Source organism: Nansenia antarctica, assembly GCF_963989245.1.
Source record: "Nansenia antarctica genome assembly, chromosome: 4".
In the NCBI taxonomy this organism is placed as follows: domain Eukaryota; kingdom Metazoa; phylum Chordata; class Actinopteri; order Argentiniformes; family Microstomatidae; genus Nansenia; species Nansenia antarctica.
The window spans coordinates 41,758,494-41,783,351 of NC_137689.1; the positions used below are offsets into that span (position 1 = coordinate 41,758,494).

General features: G+C 42.5%; 1 protein-coding gene across 2 annotated transcripts; it reads right to left on the reverse strand.

Moving 5' to 3' along the window:
- Window positions 1–2,038: 2,038 nt before the first annotated feature.
- idh3b (isocitrate dehydrogenase (NAD(+)) 3 non-catalytic subunit beta) lies at window positions 2,039–24,274 on the reverse strand. Of its 2 annotated transcripts, none has more exons than XM_080528704.1 (11): window positions 24,211–24,274; window positions 23,156–23,332; window positions 21,539–21,659; window positions 20,285–20,345; window positions 17,465–17,597; window positions 14,443–14,576; window positions 14,127–14,229; window positions 13,690–13,836; window positions 6,254–6,348; window positions 5,929–5,989; window positions 2,039–2,572 (listed from the first exon to the last, which is right to left on the reverse strand). In XM_080528704.1, exons 1-11 carry the CDS (start codon window positions 24,250–24,252, stop codon window positions 2,495–2,497), a joined length of 1,152 nt encoding a protein of 383 aa, XP_080384830.1. In that variant the 5' UTR covers window positions 24,253–24,274; the 3' UTR covers window positions 2,039–2,494. The 2 variants fall into 2 exon arrangements, with proteins under 2 accessions (XP_080384830.1, XP_080384829.1); XM_080528703.1 differs by lacking the exon at window positions 2,039–2,572 and adding an exon at window positions 3,032–5,838.
- Between the last annotated feature and the right edge of the window lie 584 nt (window positions 24,275–24,858).

The window sequence follows — 24,858 nt, forward strand, 5'->3', positions numbered from 1 at the left end:
TTACCCCAACCCTCCACCACCACCTCAGACACACCACCACCACCTCAGACACACCACCACCACCACCACCTCAGACACACCACCACCACCTCAGACACACCACCAGGATGTGGTAGAGGTGGTCCTCACGGAGGATGTAGCAGGGCTGGACAGGGACTTATGTACAGGGGAACGGGCCCTCACGGAGGACGTAGCAGGGCTATCTGTGTATTTATCTGTCCTATTATTGTTGAATTTGTGAATTATATGTTACTCCCTAACTATTATTATATACCTGATTGTAACCTGTACAGTTCTTTTGCAAACGTTATCCCCCTGAAGTGTTGTGTATTTATATATAAAGTTTATTCTGTTTTCTGAATCAGTGTGGACTCGTGGTGTGTTTGTTCATCGTCTGACATTGGCATGTTTTATTACAATATCAACTACTATACTAGTCCAAAAGTTACATATGACTGTAGTTAACATAACTGTACATGTCCTACTCTAATGGATCTTGAACGAAACGCGCATTTTTTTTATTAAGTTGAATTGCTGAGTTGCGTTTGCAACTTTATGAGAAAATGATCTGCTGATCAGACCTCCGTTTCTTTCTTTTGAAACCGGGAGCACTTAACCAATAGAGAACGGAATCAACTGGGCTTAGAAGAGATGTTGTTACCTATGGCAGTGTATAGAGCCTCTCTATGTGTTACCTATGTCAGTGTATAGAGCCTCTCTATGTGTTACCTATGTCAGTGTATAGAGCCTCTCTATGTGTTACCTATGTCAGTGTATAGAGCCTCTCTGTGTTACCTATGTCCAGTGTACTAGAACCACTCTAACAGGAGTGTTTGTCCGTGAATAACACCGGCTATGCCCGGGGTAGAAACACAAGACTATAGCTGGATAAGGTCTACAGGTCTACACGGTCATTTTAAGCCGTCGACCAGCCCTCTACGACCACGGGAAGTCATGTTAAAAGTGAAGATACTTCTGTTAAACTAAGCTAAGCTAAACATCGCTAATCGCTAACTCCCTCCTGGGCCTTAAAGTGACAAGTAATAACGTTGTGAAAAAAACCGTCAGATCAGATAGATATAAGGGTTATTTTGATAAACCGGATACATTTTGTGAATATATATGGTTACTTTCTCGCCTGAAAACATATTAAAACTTCATAAAATGACATATTAACACTTGTAGAGCCAAATTAAAGCTTTTCGCTAATGGCGGCCAAAACAGAGGTTTCAAAAACACTAGACTGACGCGTCACAGTCGCCAGCTGGTCGTGACGCGTTAGGTCGTGACGCGCTGATGGCCCGGCAGCTTTTGGCAGCGGCAGGTTTTGGCATGACAGTTCCAGCCCACCAAACACACACAAATCAATTACTCATCGAGACCTACATGAGTTAAATCAGGTGTTAGTATCAAGCTGGAAGAGTAAGGTCATGTTCTCACGTAAAAGTCCGAATCAGGACCCGGAGCAAGTGGATGAGTTCGCAACATTGTTGCATAAATTATTTCTCTGATTTGCGTTCTCACAGCCCTTCATGTAAACGAAGTAACGCAATCGAAGCAAAAGTAACGCAATCGAAGCAAAAGACGTGGTAGTTGATTGGTCAGAAACATTTAAAATTGCCCGTTCGTCCCTCTCTTATCCAGATCAACATGCATGCACTGTTGTTTTCCTATGGACAGCCTCGGGCAGCGTTCTCACCAAAAGCGAATGCGAAACCACCCTTTTCAAGCGGAGCATCCGACAAGTCTTTGCTCCGGGAGCGACTTCGAATGCGCGTTCTCACCGCTCCAAACGACGCAGACCAAAGTGAACTTTATCCTAAACTCCGATTCCAAGTGAAGCAAATGTTCTAGTGAGAACACACCCTAAGTGACTAGAGGAAGCAAATACACAATAGTGAAAACAAAATAGGACTCCCTTATTTCTAAGGGAGAAATGACTTTATCATTGTATTATATGGTATCATCATTGTATCATAGTGGATGAGAAATAGGATGCAGCTCTTAATTTCAATGACACATTTTCCACCCCTTAAGAGTATAATACGTTTATTACTGCTCATGAATGAAAAAGGAAAAGGAAAACTAGCTCAAGTTTCGCAGACACACATTAAGTATAATCCTCGACTAAAATGTATCTTCAATGCTGATATTCTATTGAGATGTGAGAAGGGAGGACTAGGCTTAATCTGTCTGAGAAACCACCACCTAGTGAATAAATAACAGAATAAATACACTGACATAGTACACACGTGGTGTATGAACTCTAAACAAGGTCCAGGCCTTTAACTGTTCAGTAGACAGTACAGAGTGGAATGTGACTGACAGGTTTATCATTATATTATTGAATGGGAGAACATCACATTTTTGTGCTGCTTATAAAGACTGAATGTTCTGTCCCATTGTTGGTTTTTCATTCGTGTACAGTAGCAGGTCCTCCGTGTGTGTGTGTGTCTGTGTGGTAGCTGCAGAGAGGTTTCATTGAGAGGCTAGGTCAGACAGCCAGGTTGGTGATGACAGCGCGGGTGAACTCGTCACTGGAGGCGTAGCCCCCCAGGTCTCCTGTACGCACCTGTCACAAACACAAGAGCAGCGCGTTACACCCTGCTGGAACAAACACCTCTGGCCCATTTAAACAGGCCAAGACAAGTCTCCTCACACAAGACAGATCGTGACGTTAGAATTATAAAGTTCTATCTCCATTTTTGGTCAATTTAGTTTTTTTACGTAATCTGATCCATTAGGTGTTTATTAATGCCTGTGTGGTGTTATCTTTAAATGTAGACATTTGAGTTAGTAATTAATAAAATACAAAAGTTCCATCTCACAAAACATAATGGAATGTAAAAACTTTGAAGCTCAATATCTCTGAACTGCCCTAAGCGGAGATAGAACCTTATAATTCTAAACTCACGAGATGTCATCCTTAATAGTGTGTTACAGACAAACACAATCATCGATAAAAGGGAAGAAAACATTAGGTTTTAGCAACTTATGTCAGACATGTTTATTAACATATTCCAAGCCCCACATGTCGTTAAGAATGCACAGTAAAATCATATACAGTCATGTGAAAAAGATAGGACACCCCATGAAAACCATCTTGTCTTTTTCAACATATGGACATTGATCTCCATTTTAGCAATATTGAGAGAGGGAGGTAATGACTAAACAAATAGAAAAAAATAAAAAGATTTGTAAAATGGAATTAATTTTCTTGTGAGGAAATAACACCCCCACATTTATTGTGACATAAAATCCTTCAAATCAGAATCAGGTGCACCACATCAGGTGCAAATTATTAGAATACCATTAGAGAGGAGTTTGGAGGAGCCAGTCTTATTTAAACCTCAGACATATAGGCTGCGTTCGTAAATTCGCTCAGAGCGCCGGAACGCACACTGCGTTCAACATCATAAAGGGATCAAGTAATTTGATTGGACAAGAGGCATTCCATGAGTGCTGATCAGTTTTCCAGAGTAAATTTACAAACGCAGTCTTAGTTTGGTTTGCCCTTGATTGTTGAAGTGAGTGGTATCACCATGGCGAGATCCAAAGAGCTCTCTGAGGCCTTCAGAGAGAAGGTTGTAGATGCATAGATATTGTTTGAAAGATATTATTTTTTTTTTTTTTTTTTTTAAATAATTAAATATTTCATGTCAAAATGCAATTTCACAGTATGCTGTTGTTCTACCTTTCTGCATTTGAAGGGATAGTCCACTTCAAAATCCAGGTTTGTCAGATGTTTTGAGACTTCAACAGTAGTCTGAGCTTGAGATGATTCCATAGTCATATTTTGTGTGTAAATCCAGCTGTAGCCATCAACCCTGAATAAATAGAAGAGATAGGCACTGCATACAATCAGGAAATGATGCAGTTCTTATATCTTCCATTCACTTGGCATTAAGGCATATAAAACTGGATCAACAAAACAGACGGCAAACTCATCTTAACAAGACACATTTTACAGTCTGAAAACATTTGAGAATCTTTTATATTTGCGGTATTTTGGGACCCTCTACAGATTCTGCACCATACATTTAAACTCAGCAAAACAGATTACAACCAATGTTGTTTTAACCTACTTACTGTATGTCCCACTTCAGAAACAGTCAAACAAACAACTCTTTTATGCTTCAATATTTGTCCATTACATATGATAGGAAGGTAGTGTAACATTTCGAGCATTTCGAATGTCATCGAGTGACCAGTTCAACATCTCCAGTTGCAACCCCAATCCTAGCCATAATAACAACCATAAATAATATGGTTGTATGTTATATGTTGCATATGAAAAATGTCAACCAAATAATGTGATGTGACAAATGAGGTGGGTTGTTCATGATTGAGAGTTAAGTTTTAACAAAAGCAGACACCACTTATCGTGACAGTCATCATTAAATATTGGCTCCCAAGACACAGCCTCTTATGTTGTGCACATTCTACAGCATACACATTTGATGACATGTTAACACTTTCAGAAGACACATTATTTCTTTCAGTGGTAAAAATAAATAAATGAATATGAGCCAATGTGGATCATAAGTCCAATGTGGCTAGCAAGCAAACTTAGGAGTTGTGAGACAAGTTAGCATCTCTGCTAGCCCAAAACTACGAGGACACAATAAGTTCCTCCATCTACCTCCATTTCCTGCTGTCACGTGGTAGGCACACACCCCTAAGGTTTGGAACATGAATGATGACCCAGTGGAAAAACAGTCCAGTTTGCACAGCGGGAACCATCCCAGTCTCAGTGTGACAGAAGTGTATAAAAGGTTTGACAGGAGAGTAAAAGGCCTTTTCCAGCTAAGCAGCACAGAAGTCATACTAGTGATGGTGAATTGGCAGATCATAATTCCACTGATATGTGGCCACGGCAGCTATTGAAAGGTTAAACTGATATTTTACTTGTTTTGGCATTGGTGAACTGTCATCGTGGTGCAAAACCAGCTTGACCAATATTGCTATACAACATGCTGCTCTCGGGGCTCAAATCAACACATTAAATCGACACAGATTCAAATAAAACAGAAGCTATTTTCACAGCACAGAGACAAGGAAGCTGCGCAGAGAGAGAAGTGGTAGCTGAGAGATACTCATGGGGAAGATTTGTTGATGGTAAGAGCTGGAACACCATGGAGAGAAGTTGTACTGCAGAAGCCGAACATATTCCAGTCCAGGTGATAGGAGCCAATCAAAGCACGGGTACAAAGATGAAGAGACAGGCGAGGAGTGAAGCATGCACCAGAGAGAGAGAGGGGCAAGAGAAAGCCACCATGACAGATCAAGAGCTTAGAGTTGCTTAAAGGGTAAAGCTAGGAAACAACTGGGTGCACTGTAAAAGGAGGGCCAGGTCAGATCATCAATGGATGCTTTGTTGGAGGAACATGTGGTGAGAAAGCAGGGAGGGAGCGGAATCACAGCGGCCCGGCGTTAAGTGCAGTGGTTCTACAGAGGTACAGTGGGTTGCAGAAATGTGGGCACACCTAGTCAAAACGCCTTTTACAATTAATATATATATATAATATATTAATATATATATATATATAATATATTGTTTGAATTTGCATGAGAGTCAACAAAGTGTTGTGATGGATACATGATTCATGGGTTGAATCACGAGTGAAGAGAACAGAGGGCAACAAATGATGTAGCCAGTGCATGTGAAGGTGGCTGTGCATGTGAAGGTGGCTGATGGAGTAAAGGGAACAAGGACAGGGTGGGGTTGTCCAGGGGACCGGGGACGTCTTAGGACAGGAGTCGGTGGCGGAGGTTGCCCACAACAGCATGAACAAAGTCCCCAGTAGTGGCATAACCGCCGAGGTCCCGTGTCCGCACCTGACACACACATGTTTTGATCCGTTTAGTGTGGCCTTACCCATTCAACTTTAGGAGTTTGACAGAGTCTACAGTACACAACACACTCACCTTCCCCTGCTTGATGACCCTTTTGACAGCGTCAGACACCATATGGGAGTGGTATTCCAGGCTGTAACACAACACAGAACAGTCAATTAAGACTGCGGCAAAACTGTCTGTCTGTCTCTGTCTCTCTCTCTCTCTCTCTCTCTCTCTCACACACACACACACACACACACACACACACACACACACACACACACAATATAATTATATTATTACTATAAGTGCAGTACAGCACGTACATTTGTACATTTGTGGTATGACTGACACACTTTTAAAAGCTAATTGTTGTCTTTATATCTCGCACTCGCGCACTCTCTCGCGCACTCACTTGAGGTGTTTGAGCATGTTGGCAGCACTGAGCAGCATGGCCGTGGGGTTGGCGATGTTCCTGCCCACAGCCTGGGCGAAGGGATGCCTGGCACCCTGAGGGAGCAAACAAGGTGGTTACGGGGCGTTCACACTTGACGTCTTTTTTTAGACAAAAGCGCCGCCTTCAGCGCCTTTTCACCGTCTTTTTACATACAACCCATGGGAAAAAAGCGCAGCCACCGCCTTTTTCCCAGGATGCATTTCGCACCGGCTAGCAGCGGGCAATTTAAATCGTCCATTTTAACCTCCATTGGCTAAAAGCTGTAATTTTGGCAATACAAGTGTTAACATGTCATTTTATGAAGTTTTAATATGTTTTCAGGCGAAAAAGTAACCATATACTGTATATTCCCAAAATGTGTCCAGTTTATCAAAATAACCTATTATCCCCTAATATCTGATCTGACGGTTTTTTCGTCTTCTGTTCGCTAGCTGCGTTCGTAAATTCGCCCTGGAAATCTGATCAGCACTCATGGAATGCCTCTTGTCCAATCAAATTACCTGGTCCCTTTATGACGTTGAACCCAGTGTGCTCCGGCGCTCTGAGCGAATTTACGAGCGCACCCTGCGTTGCTTATATACCTTCAATGCGGAGAAACATCGTAACATAATTATAACAAGTTGTAAAATGATTTGGGGGGCCAATATCTTTAGCTAGCTAGCTAGCTAGTTTACTTTATTGTTGTCTTAACAGTTGGTAAAAGAACAGGATTAAAACAAAAATATCAGCAATAACATCGTGCTCTGCAGCAAGCACAATTACAACCCAACTGAAGCCACAATACTGGGACCATTCGTGACTGACAGTCAGTCAAATACTAGGTGAATATGTAATAAACTTGGATTTCATGCATTTCAAGTGGCATCTTTGTAATCATTACGATGTAGTCATGTCTAAGAGGCAGACCAGGCTTCCCTTCCCTTTCCCTTTTACTCCCCGAGGCTACGACTATTACCAAGTCTATCGCTAGGTATATTTACAAGGTGTGTTGTGTTGAACTGGGTATATTTGCAACAGTGTTGCGGAAAATGAAGATTTCTGCCGAATGCTGCTAACACTGGAACCACGTTATGAAACACCAGTAGCAATCACGAGTTCATTCTACAACATGTGCTACATTGTGCTACATCTATAATATGAGAGTGGCTGGTAGATTTATTTCAGACACAAAATAATGATTTACTATTGAGTGGCTGGTGAATCTGAACGTTTATCTGTCAGTGGCTGGGGCCTCATTTATAAAAATGTACTTGGACGTCATCTTTGACTTGCACGTAAGCAAATTTGTCTAAATAGTCGTAAGCATTATTGATAAAACCGCGCTTGTTTAAAATTGCGTACGTACTTCCTTCTATAAATAACAAATATACTTGAAATTGAACGCAGGTGAATGAGCCTTGTATTTACGCCCTGTGATAGCGGCTCAATTATAGCGGCTGAATTAAGCCAAGTGCTATAAATAGGCTTGATTGAGGTGTTGTGCAGCACCTTTGACGAGTTCACATGATGGTAGACAAACGAAAGAAGAAAAACTTTACTGAGGAGGAGATCGACAGTCTTTTATCAGAAATAGACGCGCGGTCGCAAACGCTCGCCCCCGAATTCCCCCGATCACATCATGCGACTGAAGGAGGGCTGAGATATACCCGACTGCCTTTATCACGCCTCAATCTAGAATGATTACACAATACAATAACCTATTGTCATATAAAGGAAGACTGAAATACAATCATAAACATCAGTTCCCTTTAAATCTTGAATTAAACAAATTTTCTCGGCTGATAAAAACATCGTTAATTTTATTACGAGCCGTCGCATGAATTACAGTAGGCAGTGCAGCTCACATGCCTGTAATAACTCCGCATAACCAGTAGGTAATGTGCGTTCGTCAAGTCAATACCTGATGTAGAGCTACGATCGTTTCCACGTACGACACGGGTAAGATCAAATTTGATTCAAAGTACTTTCTATTATAACAATTGTAGGAAGTTGGTTACTAGGGAAGGTACACGCGTACCTACTCTCTTCGTCCTGATTGGTCAGCTGTCAGAAAGGTGCTTGACGACACACAGCGCCTTTCTGAAAAGTTAAATAAAATCAACTGAAAAGGCAGCGGCAGCTGCGCTTTTCTCACGCTTTTTAAAAAGCGGCCGTTTTTTCCCTTTTCCCATAGGGTTGTATGTAAAAAGGCGCTGAAGGCGGCGCTTTAAAAAAAAAGAAAAGACGTAAAGTGTGAACGCCCCCTTAGGGTGTAGGAGATAAAACAATGGCCGTGTTCGGAATGGCATACTAGCATAATTACTCTAGATATGACGTAGCTTTGAGTATGCGAGAGCGTTCACACTGTACAGTATGCAATATTTTAGTATGCCAGAAATGTATACTAGATTTTTGCCAAATCTTTGAGTACGCGATCGATGCACGCTATTCCTACTCAACATCCCCAAAATGCACTGCGCGTCTCTTCAGTCTCGTCAAACTGCGTCATACAAACTCGTCATACAGCTGTTGTTTACATTGTCTGATAGCCTGGAGACCGAAAGCTTGCAATAAACATCGTTTTTTTGCACAGATTTGAGTGTGCAGATGTTGTTTTTTTGCACTCTATTTGAGATTCATTGGCCCCTGTCGAACATATAAGAGTCAAGCAGAATACTGCAAAATGGATTACCCATGAGATCTTAGAGGCTATTAGAAATAGGGACAGTGCTCTAGTAAAGTTCAAAAGAACAAACCAGCAGCAGGATTATGATGAATATGTCAGAAGTGTCATTAAGGAACCAAGTAAAATATAAAATTAATAAAGTTAAATCACAATATTATATAACCACTGTAAATGAAAACCTGAGACAGCCACAAAAACTATGGTCAGTCTTAAAGGATATTGGATCCACAACGTCTAACAAAGCAAAGTCTCAGAATATTAGTCTGGAAATCAATGGAGACATATGTCAGGAGAATGTACAAATTGCCGATCATTATATATATTTTTCCACTACTATAGCCTCATCCCTGGTTGAGAAGCTAGATGCCTGTAAGGGACAATATGGGAGGGGGTTTGTTCAAAACTTTTACCAGAGTCTGAACGTAACAAACAATGGATTTGAGCTAGGTACGGTAACAGAGAGTGATATCTTAAACATTCTTAATCAAATGAATACGTTTAAAGCAACAAGACTAGACAATTTGCCTGCTAGATTTATAAAGGATAGCGCCAGTATAACAGCAAAAATCCTTATGCATATTGTGAATCTTTCAATTGAAACAGGAAAGTTCCCAAATGATTTGAAATCAGCCAGAGTTGTTCCCCTATATAGAAAAGGCAGTAAAAGCCAGGTTAGCAACTACAGGCCTGTGTCAATATTAAATACACTGTCTAAAGTCTTTGAAAGACTGGTACACAATCAATTGGAACAATAGACCGTGGTATTTTCACTATATTGGGAATCGGTGAGATTCATTCGTTGACAAGACTACGTTGTCATGATTACAAGGATACCACTTGAAATGTATGAAATCCAAGTTTATTCGTGTCCTACACACACGTTCGCCTAGTATTTGACTGCCTGTAGCCCAGTCACGAATGGTCCCAGTATTGTAGCTTCAGACCGACAAGTTGGTTGTTATTGTGCTTGCTGCAGCAAGCCCACGATATGTTCAGTGTTTCCTCTATATGCATTTATTGGTGGCGGGCCGCCACGAATGAATTTCCTCCGCCACTAATTGAATCAGACAGTCCACTTTGATTCAGGCTGCGCAGAAAGGCAGCGAGTTATTATGACCGGAGAACAGAAAAAAAGCAGATTGAAGCTAGATTTAGGCCGCTTCCAGACCAACATTTCGTTACGATTTAGGGGTAGTTATTTACAATATGTTACAATTTTGCAATTAACCTCGTCGTTTGTGTTCGCACTGCAATCGAGACTGAATCTCTCAACAGGCGCGCGGCGCGAGGCGATGCGCTTTCAAAACAGTTTTGTGGTTGGTCCGAATTTAGCGGGACACACGCCGGTGCCTTTAATCCCGTATCCTAATCGAAAATGCAACATCAGCGACGACTGTGGGTTATTGCATTTACTGCTTATTATGTTTGTGTTATGCTAATAAATGTAGATCCACACAGGTATACAAACTGAGCTCCGTTTACTGTCAAGTGCCATTCATTCTGACAACACACACACACAGGTCGTAAAGCTCTAACGGACGTACAGAACGTGAAGTTGTAAAGTGCAACAAAGTGCTGCAATGACATACTGTCGTACATAACACTGCTGTTCTCTGGTTCATGTTCTTATACCAGTGCTCACTATAGAGTATTTTAAATGAACATTCGTAATGTATGTCTCTGATGTTCATGGTCAATTAAATCAGCCTATTTTGTGAAACAAATAATGTTCCCGCTAATGGGTTAACCGAGCATTCTCGCACCTAGAACGTGCAAGCACCTAGCTTCGAACTATTCATAGCAATATGCGCGGGGCAAAAATAATCTATTGCCTCTAAAATCACCACGAACAGAACGGCGGAGGTACGGGTAAACACGGCTCATGTTCTGTCATCAAAGGTAAGAGTTGTTTTTCTTTAACTCAACTGATAGCATTACCTTGCTGTTGTTGTTTACCGAATGCTCCATCTGACTGTCACACTGTGATTTTACTGTAAACAGTTAATGAGTAACGTTAGCCGGTTTTGTGCGTGTACTCTAATGTCGGCCTACTTCGTATTGATCTTTCTGTGTGTGTGTGTAATGCGCGTTCCGCTTGGAGCTGTAGGATATATCGGTATTTGATCACCTTCTATATAAAATCACCTGCTCGGCTTTAATGACTTAACCGCTATTTAAGAAATTATAATTGTTGCCACCCTATAGTTTTTGGTGAAACTACGTCCTTGTTTTGAGCGCCAGTGTGCGTTTTATGCGCGTGCACGCGGAGAAAAAAAAGCGCGCGCGCTGTGCGACCGAAAGATAACCACTCCGCCACTAATGGGAAAAATCCTGGTGGAAACACTAATGTTATTGCTCATATATATATTTATTTTAATCTTGTTCTTTTATCAACTGCTAAGACAACAATATAGTAAGATAGTTACTTGAGCTAGCTAAAGATATTGCCCCCCCAAATCATTCTACAACTTGTTGTAATTAGGGTTGGGTACCGAAAATCGGTACCGGTAGGTACCGGTTACTTTACATTCGGTATGTACCCGTACCGAATCGCAAAGGAGATTTCGGTACCTCATTTCGGTACTTTTCACCCCAAAAAAAATCCCCTGGTGTCCGGTGTCATGCAACAGTCAACCACACGTGACTTGAGTCGTGACGTGACATCGCCTGTTACATTTCCAATCAGTGCGTGTCGTGGTAGTGAGGTGAGCAGTTGTGTTGAGAACTTAAGAAGAGTGAGTTTTTAGTACTAAGTGTAGTAATATAGTTAGTGATTGTATTATTGTATTATTATTATTATTATTATCATCATCATAATCATAATAATATTATCGAATTTCGCTAGCTAGCCTAGCTACGAGGTCACCGAGAATGCCGAAGGCCCTAATGAAGCAGCGTTCTAAAGTGTGGCTGCATTTCACCCGACTCGACGAAAACAACGCGAAGTGCTCAAAATGCTTAAAATCATTCGCACTTTATCGCTATTATGGCGATGTGCTGTCAGTGCCTATGGTGTTCCTCAGTCCAGCGGCAGTCAAATGCCGGTAGATCCGTGTCTTGCTCTCTCAGCACCGCTTCCTGGTTGACGACTCCCGTTGACAGCGGGGGGAGAGAAACGTTTTACCAGGGAATTCGCTCCGCGCTGTGTCGTTCAGTTTCAGGTAAAGTGACGTGAAAACAATATTTGTTTACTTTCTGTGCCATTAGACAATTATGTCAAAACAAAACAAAAGTCAAAATGACAATAAAAAAGTCAAGAGAGGTGTCGTATTTTGCCAGAGAAGGCAAATATGCTGATCTTTTTGCAAAAGAATTGCTGAGGTGGGAGTTTTATTTTTATTTATTTTTTATTTGAGTGTATATTTAACTGTAATATTATATATATTATATGTATATTGTGCCTCAGTCAGCAGGAGTTTTATTTTCATTTATTTTAATTTGAGTGTATATTTAACTAATATATATTGTGCCTCAGCAATAAAAAAGTGAAAAGCTGTTTAATGTTGTCGACCGTGTTATTATTATATATATATATATATATATATATATATATATATATATATGTCATTTAAAAAAATCAAAAGTACCGAATTAAGTACCGTTTTGGTACCGGTACCGTTTTTAAAGTATCGGTTAGGTACCGGTACCGGATAAAACCCAAACGATACCCAACCCTAGTTGTAATTATGTTACGATGTTTCTGTCAAACTGCGCAATGAAGGTATGTAAGCAACGCAGGGTGCGTTCGTAAATTCGCTCTGAAGGCGCCGGAGCGCACACTGGGTTCAACGTCATAAAGGGACCAGGTAATTTGATTGGACAAGAGGCATTCCATGAGTGCTGATCAGATTTCCAGGGCGAACACAGCCGTAATGTAGCTAGCGAACAGAAGGAAAAGAAACGTCAGATCAGATACATAAAGGGGTTATTTTGATAAACTGGACACATTTTGGGAATATGTGTGGTTACTTTCTCGCCTGAAAACATATTAAAACTTCATAAAATGACATGTTAACACTTGTAAAGCCAAAATTACAGCTTTTAGCCAATGGAGGTTTAAAATGGAGGATTTAAATTCCCCACTCCCGGCCGGTGCGAAATGCATTCTGGGAGGCAGTATGCATACTGCAGTGTAAACGGTTGGCTGGTTTTCGCATACTTATTGTGAATTTAGTAGGCAGTACGCAGTATATACTCATTGAGTATGCTAGTATGCAGTATGCTAGTATGCCATTTCGAACACAGCCAATGTCACATCCTGGGTAGTTCCTCTCTTCCTTCAGTGTCACTCTAGTACCTGGAGTGTCAGCATGTGCAATATGATATGCAATTGGTGTTGCTTTCAAATAAATAAATAAAATAAAAAGGTAAGAGACAATTACATTTTTGTGGTCTGGGGTGGTCCAGTGGTCTAGCACCACAGTCTACAGTACACACATATGCCCATGTGGGCATGCGTTTGAATCCGGCCCATGCCCTGCTGACATGCCCTCTCTCCCTTCTTCTCCTTACTTTCCTGTCTGTCTTCACTGTATCTGTCCAATAAAATGAAAAATATGAGTGGGACTGCACCACAGAAAAAAAAGCTTCAAAGAAAAGAGACAATTAAATTTTGTCTTCAGGTGCAAGAGAAAGTAAAAAAGAGCTACCTGATTACTTTGATTGACCGAAACAAGTTGAGGTTTAGAAACAAAAGGAACATATGAAACACGGATGCACGGACACTTACGGTCTCAAAGACTGCGTACTCTGCACTGTAGCTCTCCCCTGGCACCACTCCTGCCCCACCAACCAGACCGGCTGCCAGGTTATCGATGATGTTGCCATACAGATTGGGCATTACCAGTACGTCAAACTGGTACGGGTTCTGGACCAGCTACAACAAAAAGTTGGTTGAACTCATTTAGTGCCGAGGGGGTGAATTAAGACGCCCAGACCGTCAACATACTAGAGTGCCAAAGGTGACTTTATTCATTACAAATACATAAACGATGATGTTTTATTTGGTAGCCAATCAAAGTACTGTTGCTAGGTAAAATACCACATGAAAAAACACTTGGCACTCTAGGTGGAGATAGAAATGGATGACGTGGTGTGCGTTGTCCGAGAGGATTTGATTGAAATGACGACAGTGACAAACAGAGTGACAGCGGTGGTCCTGCCTACCTGCATACAACAGTTGTCAATGATGATGTTCTCATATTTGATTTTGGGATAAAGCTCTGCCACCTCGGCACAGCTCTGCAGGAAGAGACCGTCTGCCAGCTTCCTGTGACAAAACGGTGAGAGGAAGTCAGTTTACTCACAGCATATGTAGCTCACGCACCAGGGGGGGGGGTTCCAAGTTGCTAAAGGAAAATCCAGGCTGATTTTATTTTCCTTTAGCGATGTTGATGGAACACCCCCCAGGCCTCTATACGCTCTCCTGAAGGTGCCTGTAAAGTACTGTGTGAATAAGAGGCTGTGTCCGAGCCGTACGTACATGATGTTAGCCTTGTGCACGGCAGTGACCTTGCTGCGTCCTTTCTTGGTGGCGTAGTCGAAGGCAAACTTGGCGATGCGCCGCGACTTGTCCCTGGTGATGATCTTCAGACACTCGATCACACCTGTGACGCTCTGAGAAGCAGACGGAAGGCACGTTCTTAGTTATGTCATCGGGACATTGACTCTGCATAATTTCACCATGATATCAGAGGACTGTATAATGATCAATTATACAGTGGGGCAAAAAAGTATTTAGTCAGCCACCAATTGTGCAAGTTCTCCCACTTAAAAAGATGAGAGAGGCCTGTAATTTTCATCATAGGTACACTTCAACTATGAGAGACAAAATGAAGAAAAAAAATCCAGAAAATCACATTGTCTGATTTTTAAAGAATTTATTTGCAAATTATGGTGGAAAATAAGTATTTGGTCAATAACAAAAGTTCATCTCATCTCAATACTTTGTTGTATACCCTTTGTTGGCAATGACAGAGGTCAAACGTTTTCTGTAAGTCTTCACAAGGTTTTCACACACTGTTGCTGGTATTTTGGCCCATTCCTCCATGCAGATCTCCTCTAGAGCAGTGATGTTTTGGGGCTGTCGCTGGGCAACACAGACTTTCAACTCCCTCCAAAGATTTTCTATGGGGTTGAGATCTGCAGACTGGCTAGGCCACTCCAGGACCTTGAAATGCTTCTTACGAAGCCACTCCTTCATTGCCCGGGCGGTGTGTTTGGGATCATTGTCATGCTGAAAGACCCAGCCACGTTTCATCTTCAATGCCCTTGCTGATGGAAGGAGGTTTTCACTCAAAATATCACGATACATGGCCCCATTCATTCTTTCCTTTACACAGATCAGTCATCCTGGTCCCTTTGCAGAAAAACAGCCCCAAAGCATGATGTTTCCACCCCCAAGCTTCACAGTAGGTATGGGTGTTCTTTGGATGCAACTCAGCATTCTTTCTCCTCCAAACACGACGAGTTGAGTTTTTACCCAAAAGTTTTATTTTGGTTTCATCTGACCATATGACATTCTCCCAATCCTCTTCTGGATCATCCAAATGCTCTCTAGCAAGCTTCAGACGGGCCTGGACATGTACTGGCTTAAGCAGGGGGACACGTCTGGCACTGCAGGATTTGAGTCCCTGGCGGCGTAGTGTGTTACTGATGGTAGCCCTTGTTACTTTGGTCCCAGCTCTCTGCAGGTCATTCACTAGGTCCCCCCGTGTGGTTCTGGGATTTTTGCTCACCGTTCACCTTGTGATCATTTTGACCCCACGGGGTGAGATCTTGCGTGGAGCCCCAGATCGAGGGAGATTATCAGTGGTCTTGTATGTCTTCCATTTTCTAATAATTGCTCCCACAGTTGATTTCTTCACACCAAGCTGCTTACCTATTGCAGATTCAGTCTTCCCAGCCTGGTGCAGGTCTACAAATTTGTTTCTGGTGTCCTTTGATAGCTCTTTGGTCTTGGCCATAGTGGAGTTTGGAGTGTGACTGTTTGAGGTTGTGGACAGGTTATACTGATAACGAGTTCAAATAGGTGCCATTAATACAGGTAACGAGTGGAGGACAGAGGAGCCTCTTAAAGAAGAAGTTACAGGTCTGTGAGAGCCAGAAATCTTGCTTGTTTGTAGGTGACCAAATACTTATTTTACAGAGGAATTTACAAATTAATTCATAAAAAATCCTACAATGTGATTTCCTGGATTCTATCCCCCCATTCTGTCTCTCATAGTTGAAGTGTACCTATGATGAAAATTACAGGCCTCTCTCGTCTTTTTAAGTGGGAGAACCTGCACAATTGGTGGCTGACTAAATACTTTTTTGCCCCACTGTATGTGGTGGTGGTGCTTTGACTAGTCGTGAGCTTAGAATGATAAGCTTCTATCTCCGTTTAGGGCAGTTCAGAGATATTGAGCGTCAAAGTTTTTACATTCCACTATGTCTTGTGAGATGGAACCTTTGTATTTTATGAATTACTAACTCAAAAATGTAAACATTTTAAAAATAGAGATAGAACCTTATAATTCTAACGTCACGTTGTGTCATTGGTTCGATTACAATGCATCATTTCAACATGAGGTACGTGGTACACCAAAGGATTCAAAATGCTTTGACTATCAGGAGTCTCACTTGGAGTACCCATTGAAATTCATCATGGCAACTTGGCAGTCTCCCCAAAGTAAACCATGTTTGGCTCAAACTAATCTTTATGCTACTTTGTCAGCAGGTATTGGCAATATTATGGGTAAGTTCTGAAGTTTCCACATTCCTGTTTTAAATCCAGCTTGTCGTTCTACTGCTGTGTGCAGCCAATCACTGATCTGAATAGAACATTGCAGCATCACAATCACTTGTTGTTATTGTTGTTTTTTTACACTCAGATACACATTTCTTGTGGACAGTCAGTTGGGTCAATTAAAGCACAGAATACAGGCAATCATCCCTATGCATGATTTCCTGATGTGGAAATCAGGTTTGGACAATGCAGGGTTCGACATTAACGGTTGCCCGATTGCCACAGGCAAGTAAAGGTTTGCGCAACAGTGACGACGCTGCTGGATCCTGGATCTGTGATGATCGTGGAGTGAAGATATTATTAAAGCGTACACGCGGATTGACAGACAGATGGACAGGCGCGTATGCTTTTATAATATCTTCACTCCACGATCATCTAGTCTGGTCTGGCGCCTGCGCCGTCCGTTGTTCTTCCTGCACACCGATACACAGATCCAGGAGCGAATGTTGTACTTGCCCCGGGCAATCGGGCAACTGTTAATGTCCAACCCTGCACTGTTCCATATCTGGCAGAAATAAGAAGGTTTCACCAGAGCCCGTAGAGACAACTAACTTCTGGGCTAACAGTCTGGCCCCACTGACTGAATCAGAGGTACGAAAAAGCAAGAAAAGGGGGCGTCATCTTTCCCAATGTATACCATACATACATATGACACCATCATACAGTAGCCATGGTCAGAATACAGACTAGCATGGAGGGGAGGACGGTGGTTCACCTCGTGCTCCAGAGCACTGTACTCCCCCTCTGTCTGCTCGCGGATTACCACCATGTCCAGGTTGTTGTGCCGGGTGCTGTAGCCGGGGAGGCTGTTCACATGGACCACGTTGGCAAACAGGTCCAGTTTCCTCCTGAACACAGAGAGATGTCCAAAAGTTAGTAAAAGCTCACACGCTCTTAAGATGTAGGTGCAGTTAACGTTTTTTTGCACAGCTGTCAGAACTAGTCACTACCGATCTTCCGTCGGAGACTGAAGACCCATCTTTTCAGGTTACACCTTAACTGCTCCTCCTGAGACACCTACTACCCCAGTGTTTCCTCTATATGCATTGATTTGTGGCGGGCCGCCACAAATACATTTTCTCTGCCACTAATTGATTCAGACCACTTTCATTGATTGAATGAGGCTGCGCAACGAGAAAGGCAGCGAGGTATTATGAGAACAGAAAAAAGCAGATTTAAGCTAGATTTAGGCCGCTTTCAGACCTACATTTCCTTCTGATTTAGGGTGTAGTAAGTTACAATATGTTACAATGTTGCAATTAACCTTGTCTCAGACTGAATCGCTCAACGCGCGCGAAGCGACGCGCTTGCAAAACTGTTTTGTGATTGGTCCAAATTTAGCGGGACATTTGGATTTCAGGAAATCCCTCTCCTCTCCCTCTCTCTTCGCCCGTCCCTTTAATCCTGTATCCTAATCGAAAATGCAACATCATCAGCGACAACTGTGGGTTATTGCATTTACTGCTGTTCTCTGGTTCATGTTCTTCTACCAGAGTATTTTAATGAACATTCGTAATGTAGTCTCTGATGTTCATGGTCAACAAAATCAGGCTATTTTGTGAAACAAATAATGTTCCTGCTAATGGGTTAACCGAGCAGCCTCGCACCTAACGCTAGCTTCGAACTATTCATAGCATAAACGTTGGTAAATGTCATTAACGACACAGTATTGGCAGGGGAAAAGAAGGGGAGTCGAATTTTTATTGACAACGGATTTACATGCTGAAAAACATGCAGCTAAAATTCAGGGAACATTTGGACAATAAGAGACACAAGGTGTGGTCACATGGTCTAATTACAGGGCAATATGCGCGGGCAAAAATAATCAGGGGGTAAGCAGGGCTCATGTCGGTGTCATCAAAGGTAAGAGTTGGTTTTCTTTAACTCAGCTGATAATATGCATTACCTTGCTGTTGGTTGTTTACCGAATGCATGTTCTGCTGCAGCTGTAGCCTCGGGATATCTTGGTATTTGATCACCTTCTATATAAAATCACCTGTTCGGCTTTAATGACTTAACCGCTATTTAAAAAATAAAAATTGCCACCCTCTAGTTTTTGTCGAAATTAAGGCCCAATCCCAATTCACCCCTAGCCCTTCGTTTTCACCCCTATGGCTCGATTTGCGCGTTCACGTTTAGGGCGAGGGCTGTCTCAATTCATATTTCATCGAGGGCTAGGGGTAAGGGGGAGGGCTAACTATTACTTCGTTTCGAGCGATTCCAGGACCACACTAGCTTCGAAGGGCTAACGGTATGCTACCCCTTGATACCAGGATGCATTGCGAATCATCTACAAATATAAAATCCTCAATTTTGGCCGCCATTGGCTACAATCTGTAATTTGGCTCTACAAGTGTTAATGTCATTTTATGAAGTTTTTATATGTTTTCAGGCGAGAAAGTAACCATATATATTCACAAAATGTGTCCAGTTTATCAAAATAACCCGTTTATCCTATACTACGGAGGATGTTATCATAGTGTTGTTAGCATAGTGTTCGCGAATGCTATGCTATGTTGTGATATCATGTACTAGTTTTCACTGAATAAATCGCGATTTCTTTCAAAGAAGGTAGCAGGTGTTTATGTCCATGTCAAGGAGAAGGTACGTTATGACAGTAGTGTGTTTAGGACATAAGTTAAGGATATCAGTGTTGTACTTTAGCCTGTGGAGACGCGATAGCATTAGCTCCACACGGATTTAACATTAACAGTAGTCATAGACACTTGTAGTAGTAGTTGTTGTATAACAAGGTGAATAGTGAGTTAACATGTTTATTAGTTGTATCCCTTCCTTGTTGTAAAACGTGTTGTTGTTGAACATGTCTGTGACTGAAATAGACTAGATACTACGGAGGATGTTATCATAGTGTTTGCGATGCTAACGGCCGCCATCTTTGCTATCTCCTCCGGTCACAGATGTGAGAATTCGCCGGCAACACAACGCGTCACCCGTACCGCGTCTAAACCACTGTTGATGACGTAGGCGCCGTGAAGGGCTGTCCCAATTCATAGGGCTTAGATTTCAAGGGGTAGGGCTTGTGACGTATTCGAAGGCCTTGCCTTCGAATCGAGTGACACTCGAAAACGAGCCATAGGGGTAGAAAAGGGAATTGGGATTGGCCCTAAGTCTTTGTTTTGAGCGCTAGTGCACATTTCATGCGCGTGCACGCGAAAATGTTTTAACACCCCGCCACTAATGTGAAAAATCCGGGAGGAAACACTGCTACCCCCAGCACTGCATCTCCTGAGACACCTGCTTTTCCCCTATACTGTGTCCCCTAAGACTTGTACTGTTTCTCCAGTGTCCATATTAAACATTTTTGTTTTGTTTTGTTATTTTATTTATAATTTTTTATTTATTTTAGTTTTTTTCCTTCTATCACAGAGACTGCCTATGGCCCCTGGCCTGAGCTAGATTACTCTTCCTGCTGCAACTGGTGAACTGATGATTTGCTTCGTGATTATAAGTCGCTTTGGAATAAGGCGTCTGCTAAATGCCAAAAATGTAAAAAAAGGGTTGCCCATTGCCTTACCTCAGTCTCATCTCATAGGAAGCCAGCTCCCCTTTGAACTCCATGGGGGTGTGAATCTTCCCTACACACCACACACACACACACACACACACACACACACACACACAATGTATTAATGCATAATACATAAAGTTTGCCTACTGCTAAAGGAACCACTGGAATTTTCCAAAAAGTGCAAACGACAAGCCAAATATAGCACACTTCATATAACCCTGTAACCCTACCTTTCACTGTTCTAACCCTACCTTTCATTGTTCTAACCCTACCTTTCATTGTTCTAACCCGTACCTTTCACTGTTCCAACCCTACCTTTCACTGTTCTAACCCTACCTTTCACTGTTCTAACCCGTACCTTTCATTGTTCTAACTAACCCTACCTATCACTGTTCTAACCCTACCTTTCACTGTTCTAACCCTACCTTTCATTGTTCTAACCCTACCTTTCATTGTTCTAACCCGTACCTTTCATTGTTCCAACCCTACCTTTCACTGTTCTAACCCTACCTTTCACTGTTCTAACCCTACCTTTCACTGTTCTAACCCTACCTTTCACTGTTCCAACCCTACCTTTCACTGTTCTAACCCTACCTTTCACTGTTCTAACCCTACCTTTCATTGTTCTAACCCATACCTTTCATTGTTCTAACCCGTACCTTTCATTGTTCTAACCCTACCTGTCATTGTTCTAACCCTACCTGTCATTGTTCTAACCCGTACCTGTCATTGTTCTAACCCGTACCTGTCATTGTTCTAACCCCTACCTTTCACTGTTCTAACCCGTACCTTTCATTGTTCTAACCCGTACCTTTCACTGTTCCAACCCTACTTTTCACTGTTCTAACCCTACCTTTCACTGTTCTAACCCGTACCTTTCACTGTTCTAACCCTACCTTTCACTGTTCTAACCCTACCTTTCACTGTTCTAACCCGTACCTTTCACTGTTCTAACCCGTACCTTTCACTGTTCTAACCCTACCTTTCACTGTTCTAACCCTACCTTTCATTGTTCTAACCCTACCTTTCATTGTTCTAACCTGTACCTTTCATTGTTCTAACCCTACCTTTCATTGTTCTAACCCTACCTTTCACTGTTCCAACCCCACCTTTCACTGTTCTAACCCGTACCTTTCATTGTTCTAACCCTACCTTTCACTGTTCTAACCCGTACCTGTCATTGTACTAACCCGTACCTTTCACTGTTCCAACCCTACCTTTCACTGTTCTAACCCTACCTTTCATTATTCTAACCCATACCTTTCATTGCCACCCTGTTGGTCTTCATGGATGTCAGGACCTCATCCAGCTTCTCTTCACTCGCCATGTGCTGCACCTCGCTCAGATGGAACTCCTCAAACTCCACAGGAACATCGGCAGCCTGTGTCGGGGGGGGGGAATTATTTTTCAAATAATGAAAAGGGGAGCTATAGAGACCAGAGGGTTGGGGGTGAGGATTAAGTGGGTGGTATAATTGTGCTTTTCCACTACAGGGCTGACCCGGGTCAGCCCGGGCTGGCCCGGTTTATTATCCTTCCTCCATTGCCAACCGAGCTGGGCCGAAGCGAGCCGAAGCGGGCCGTTTTAGCTACCCTTCGCGACCAGGAACTACAGGAGCGAAAGGTACTTTTTTGCCAGGCTGCGTGTGACGCTGCACACCGTTGATTGGTCAATGGAAATCGTCATCCCATGTTCATAGATTTCATCGCTAACCGCCATTTTTAAATACCACAACAGATTTCGCTCTCGGAAAATGTCACTTACTGTTTCTGTAATAACTTATTAATAAAGATTTGAAAAAATATGATAACCATCTTATTATCTTAGTTTAATGTCATTTTAGCATCATAGAACTTTTATTTACAACAAGCATAACAAAAAAATCGCTATTATGGCGATGTGCTATGCCTATGCTGTTCCTCAGTGCAGTGCGCTTCATCATCCCCCTTCTAAAACTGCCATCTCCCCTTTCCATCCCTTATGTCATTTTATCAATGAACATTGTATTACTGTTATTTCAACATTTAAGCCTCTTTCACATAGTTCCCTGTAACTTCAATGGAATCCCAAGCTGTGCCGTCCAGCCATTTTCGCCGTTCACTCATGAGTCAAATGCCGGTAGATTCGTGTCGTGCTCCCTTTAACACATGTTGGCGTTTCCCTGGTTGCGAGATCTAAACTACTAGAACTGAAAGCGGCAGGTAACAGGCACGTAACATCCATATGCTGTATATATAAATACATATATTTGACTACCAGCAAGACACCGGAGCACTCGTATCTATAACAAACGCGGAGATTGTATGAGCCCCGCGTCAGTCAGCCTTTCCGTAGAAATACATCGCTCCGTTATATATCTAACGTTACATATTTTAAGGCTGATCTGTGCATGATAGTGCTGCATTATGTTGATCTATTTATATCGATCTATTCTTGCCAATTCCTTATTACCAGTGGAAAGGAGGAAGGCTAAAACACTTTGAATGGAATAGATAGGACTTTCCGTTCAATGGAGGAAGCATGATACTCGCGCAGAGTTCATCTCGTTTTTTCCCCCTGTTGATGTATTAAACAATCTAAGCACTCTAATCAGAGCAGTTGTTATTATGTAATATTACATTTGGAAGGCCCACCCCAGGCCACGGTGCTAGACCACTGGACCACCCCAGGCTACGGTGCTACACCACTGGACCACCCCAGGCCACTGGACCACCCCAGGCTACGGTGCTAGACCACTGGACCACCCCAGGCCACTGGACCACCCCAGGCCATGGTGCTAAACCATTGGACCACCCCAGGCCATGGTGCTAGACCACTGGACCACCCCAGGCCACGGTGCTAGACCACTGGACCACCCCAGGCCACTAACCGCTGTACCTTGAACACCTCCTTGACGGCGGTCATCAGCTCAGGACCCACGCCGTCCCCCGGGACCATGGTGACTTTGAAGGTGGCGTCGGCGCGTGCCGGGGGGGCCTCGGGCGTGCACAGACTGGCAGTTATAGTCAGGGGCCGGACACCCCCCAGATGCTGACGCCATGGAGCAGCAAGGCCCTAGAATCAGGAGGAGACAGCAGCAACAGGGTAGAATCAGGAGGAGACAGCAGCCACAGGGTATATTCAGGAGGAGACAGCAGCAAGAGGGTATATTCAGTAGACTTCAAGGCCAGACTTCCGGAGCAAACATTTTTGGTGGATTTGACTGTGGACAGGGTTGTTGATAGAATTACGTCTCCACCATACATGTTTCACTGAAGCGCTGATAAAAAACCTAAGTCAATATGGAAGGGAAAGACAACTAAATGTTGAGATCTACTACTAGGACGATTTACACTCTGACGAAACAGATTGCTCCCCTCTTGTCCTGTATCAGGAGACAGTTTAGTAACTCTCATCTGGGTTATCAGGGTCTCTAGGTTAGGTTGAACAGATCAGAAGTGAGGTTCGTTGGTGTGGCTTGAGGCTGATATTAGCAGCACTCACTGGAGGACTGTTAGCAGCCTCTACCGTTAACATTTAAAGCTGAGACAGTAATCTTCAGGGATGATATATATACAATGAAAATCGATACCTCTAAATACTTTAATGAGATTGGCCATACCCCTCTTACCCAGTAGCTTACATAGGACACATGTTTGTATTTTTTGTGACGCTTTGTAAACAAATGAAGCCTCAAATCATACGTGTTATGGTTAACAGTAAGTTAGGGTATTATTGTACATAACATCTCGCTTTTGTTAATGCTGAACATTATCTATCTATCTATCTATCTAACGACTAGAGAGAAACTAAGCAATGTCAGTAAACCCAGACAACTAGACAACTCGCCCTGACACGGGCGCAATAAAAAAACAAAGAACAATTTGTTTGTAAAGTGCGACGGTGAGCAATAAGCTTCCTCTGACTCACCCTAACCCTAACCCTAGACTCACCTTGGCCAATGTTACAAACCTCCCTCTCAAGGCGGACGCCATCGTGTGTCCGTTCGTCTAAAAAATGCGGAGGAAATGACAGCAGCAGCCAACACCTTCTTCTTTGGTTGCTAGCGGGGCACAACAAACGACTGAGCAGATACCGCCACCCGGTGGAGAGTTTGAGAATATACGCCTGTGTTTTTCATGACCAAGTCTGTCAAAATTAACAATAAAGATACATAATATGGAGGGTGGATCGTGCCACATTCAAATGCAATACACACATCGGAATGCAATACACGTGTAACACTAAATACAATGCAAAAATACGGAATATTTGTGCCAAAATAAAATCAATGTGTATTACATTTGAGCGCAGCGTATTACATTTGGTCACGAGTGTATTCCATTGAGCATGTGTATTACATTTGAGCGCAGCGCATTACATTTGGTCATGAGTGTATTCCATTGCGCATGTGTATTACATTTGAGCGCATCGTATTACATTTGGTCATGAGTGTATTCCATTGCACATGTGTATTACATTTGAGCGCATCGTATTACATTTGGTCACGAGTGTATTCCATTGAGCATGTGTATTACATTTGAGCACAGTGTATTACATTTGAGCGCAGTGTATTACATTTGAGCGCAGCGTATTACATT

Excerpts from the sequence above, each read along its gene's own strand:
- idh3b (XM_080528703.1), bottom strand. The coding sequence starts at position 24,252 with ATGGCGTCCGCCTTGAGAGGGAGGTTTGTAACATTGGCCAAG. Across the intron at positions 21,660-23,155 it reads CCGTCAAGGAGGTGTTCAAG|GCTGCCGATGTTCCTGTGGA; the intron begins GTACAGCGGTTA and ends CCCCCGACACAG. Across the intron at positions 6,349-13,689 it reads AGTACGCAGTCTTTGAGACC|GGTGCCAGGCATCCCTTCGC; the intron begins GTAAGTGTCCGT and ends TTGCTCCCTCAG.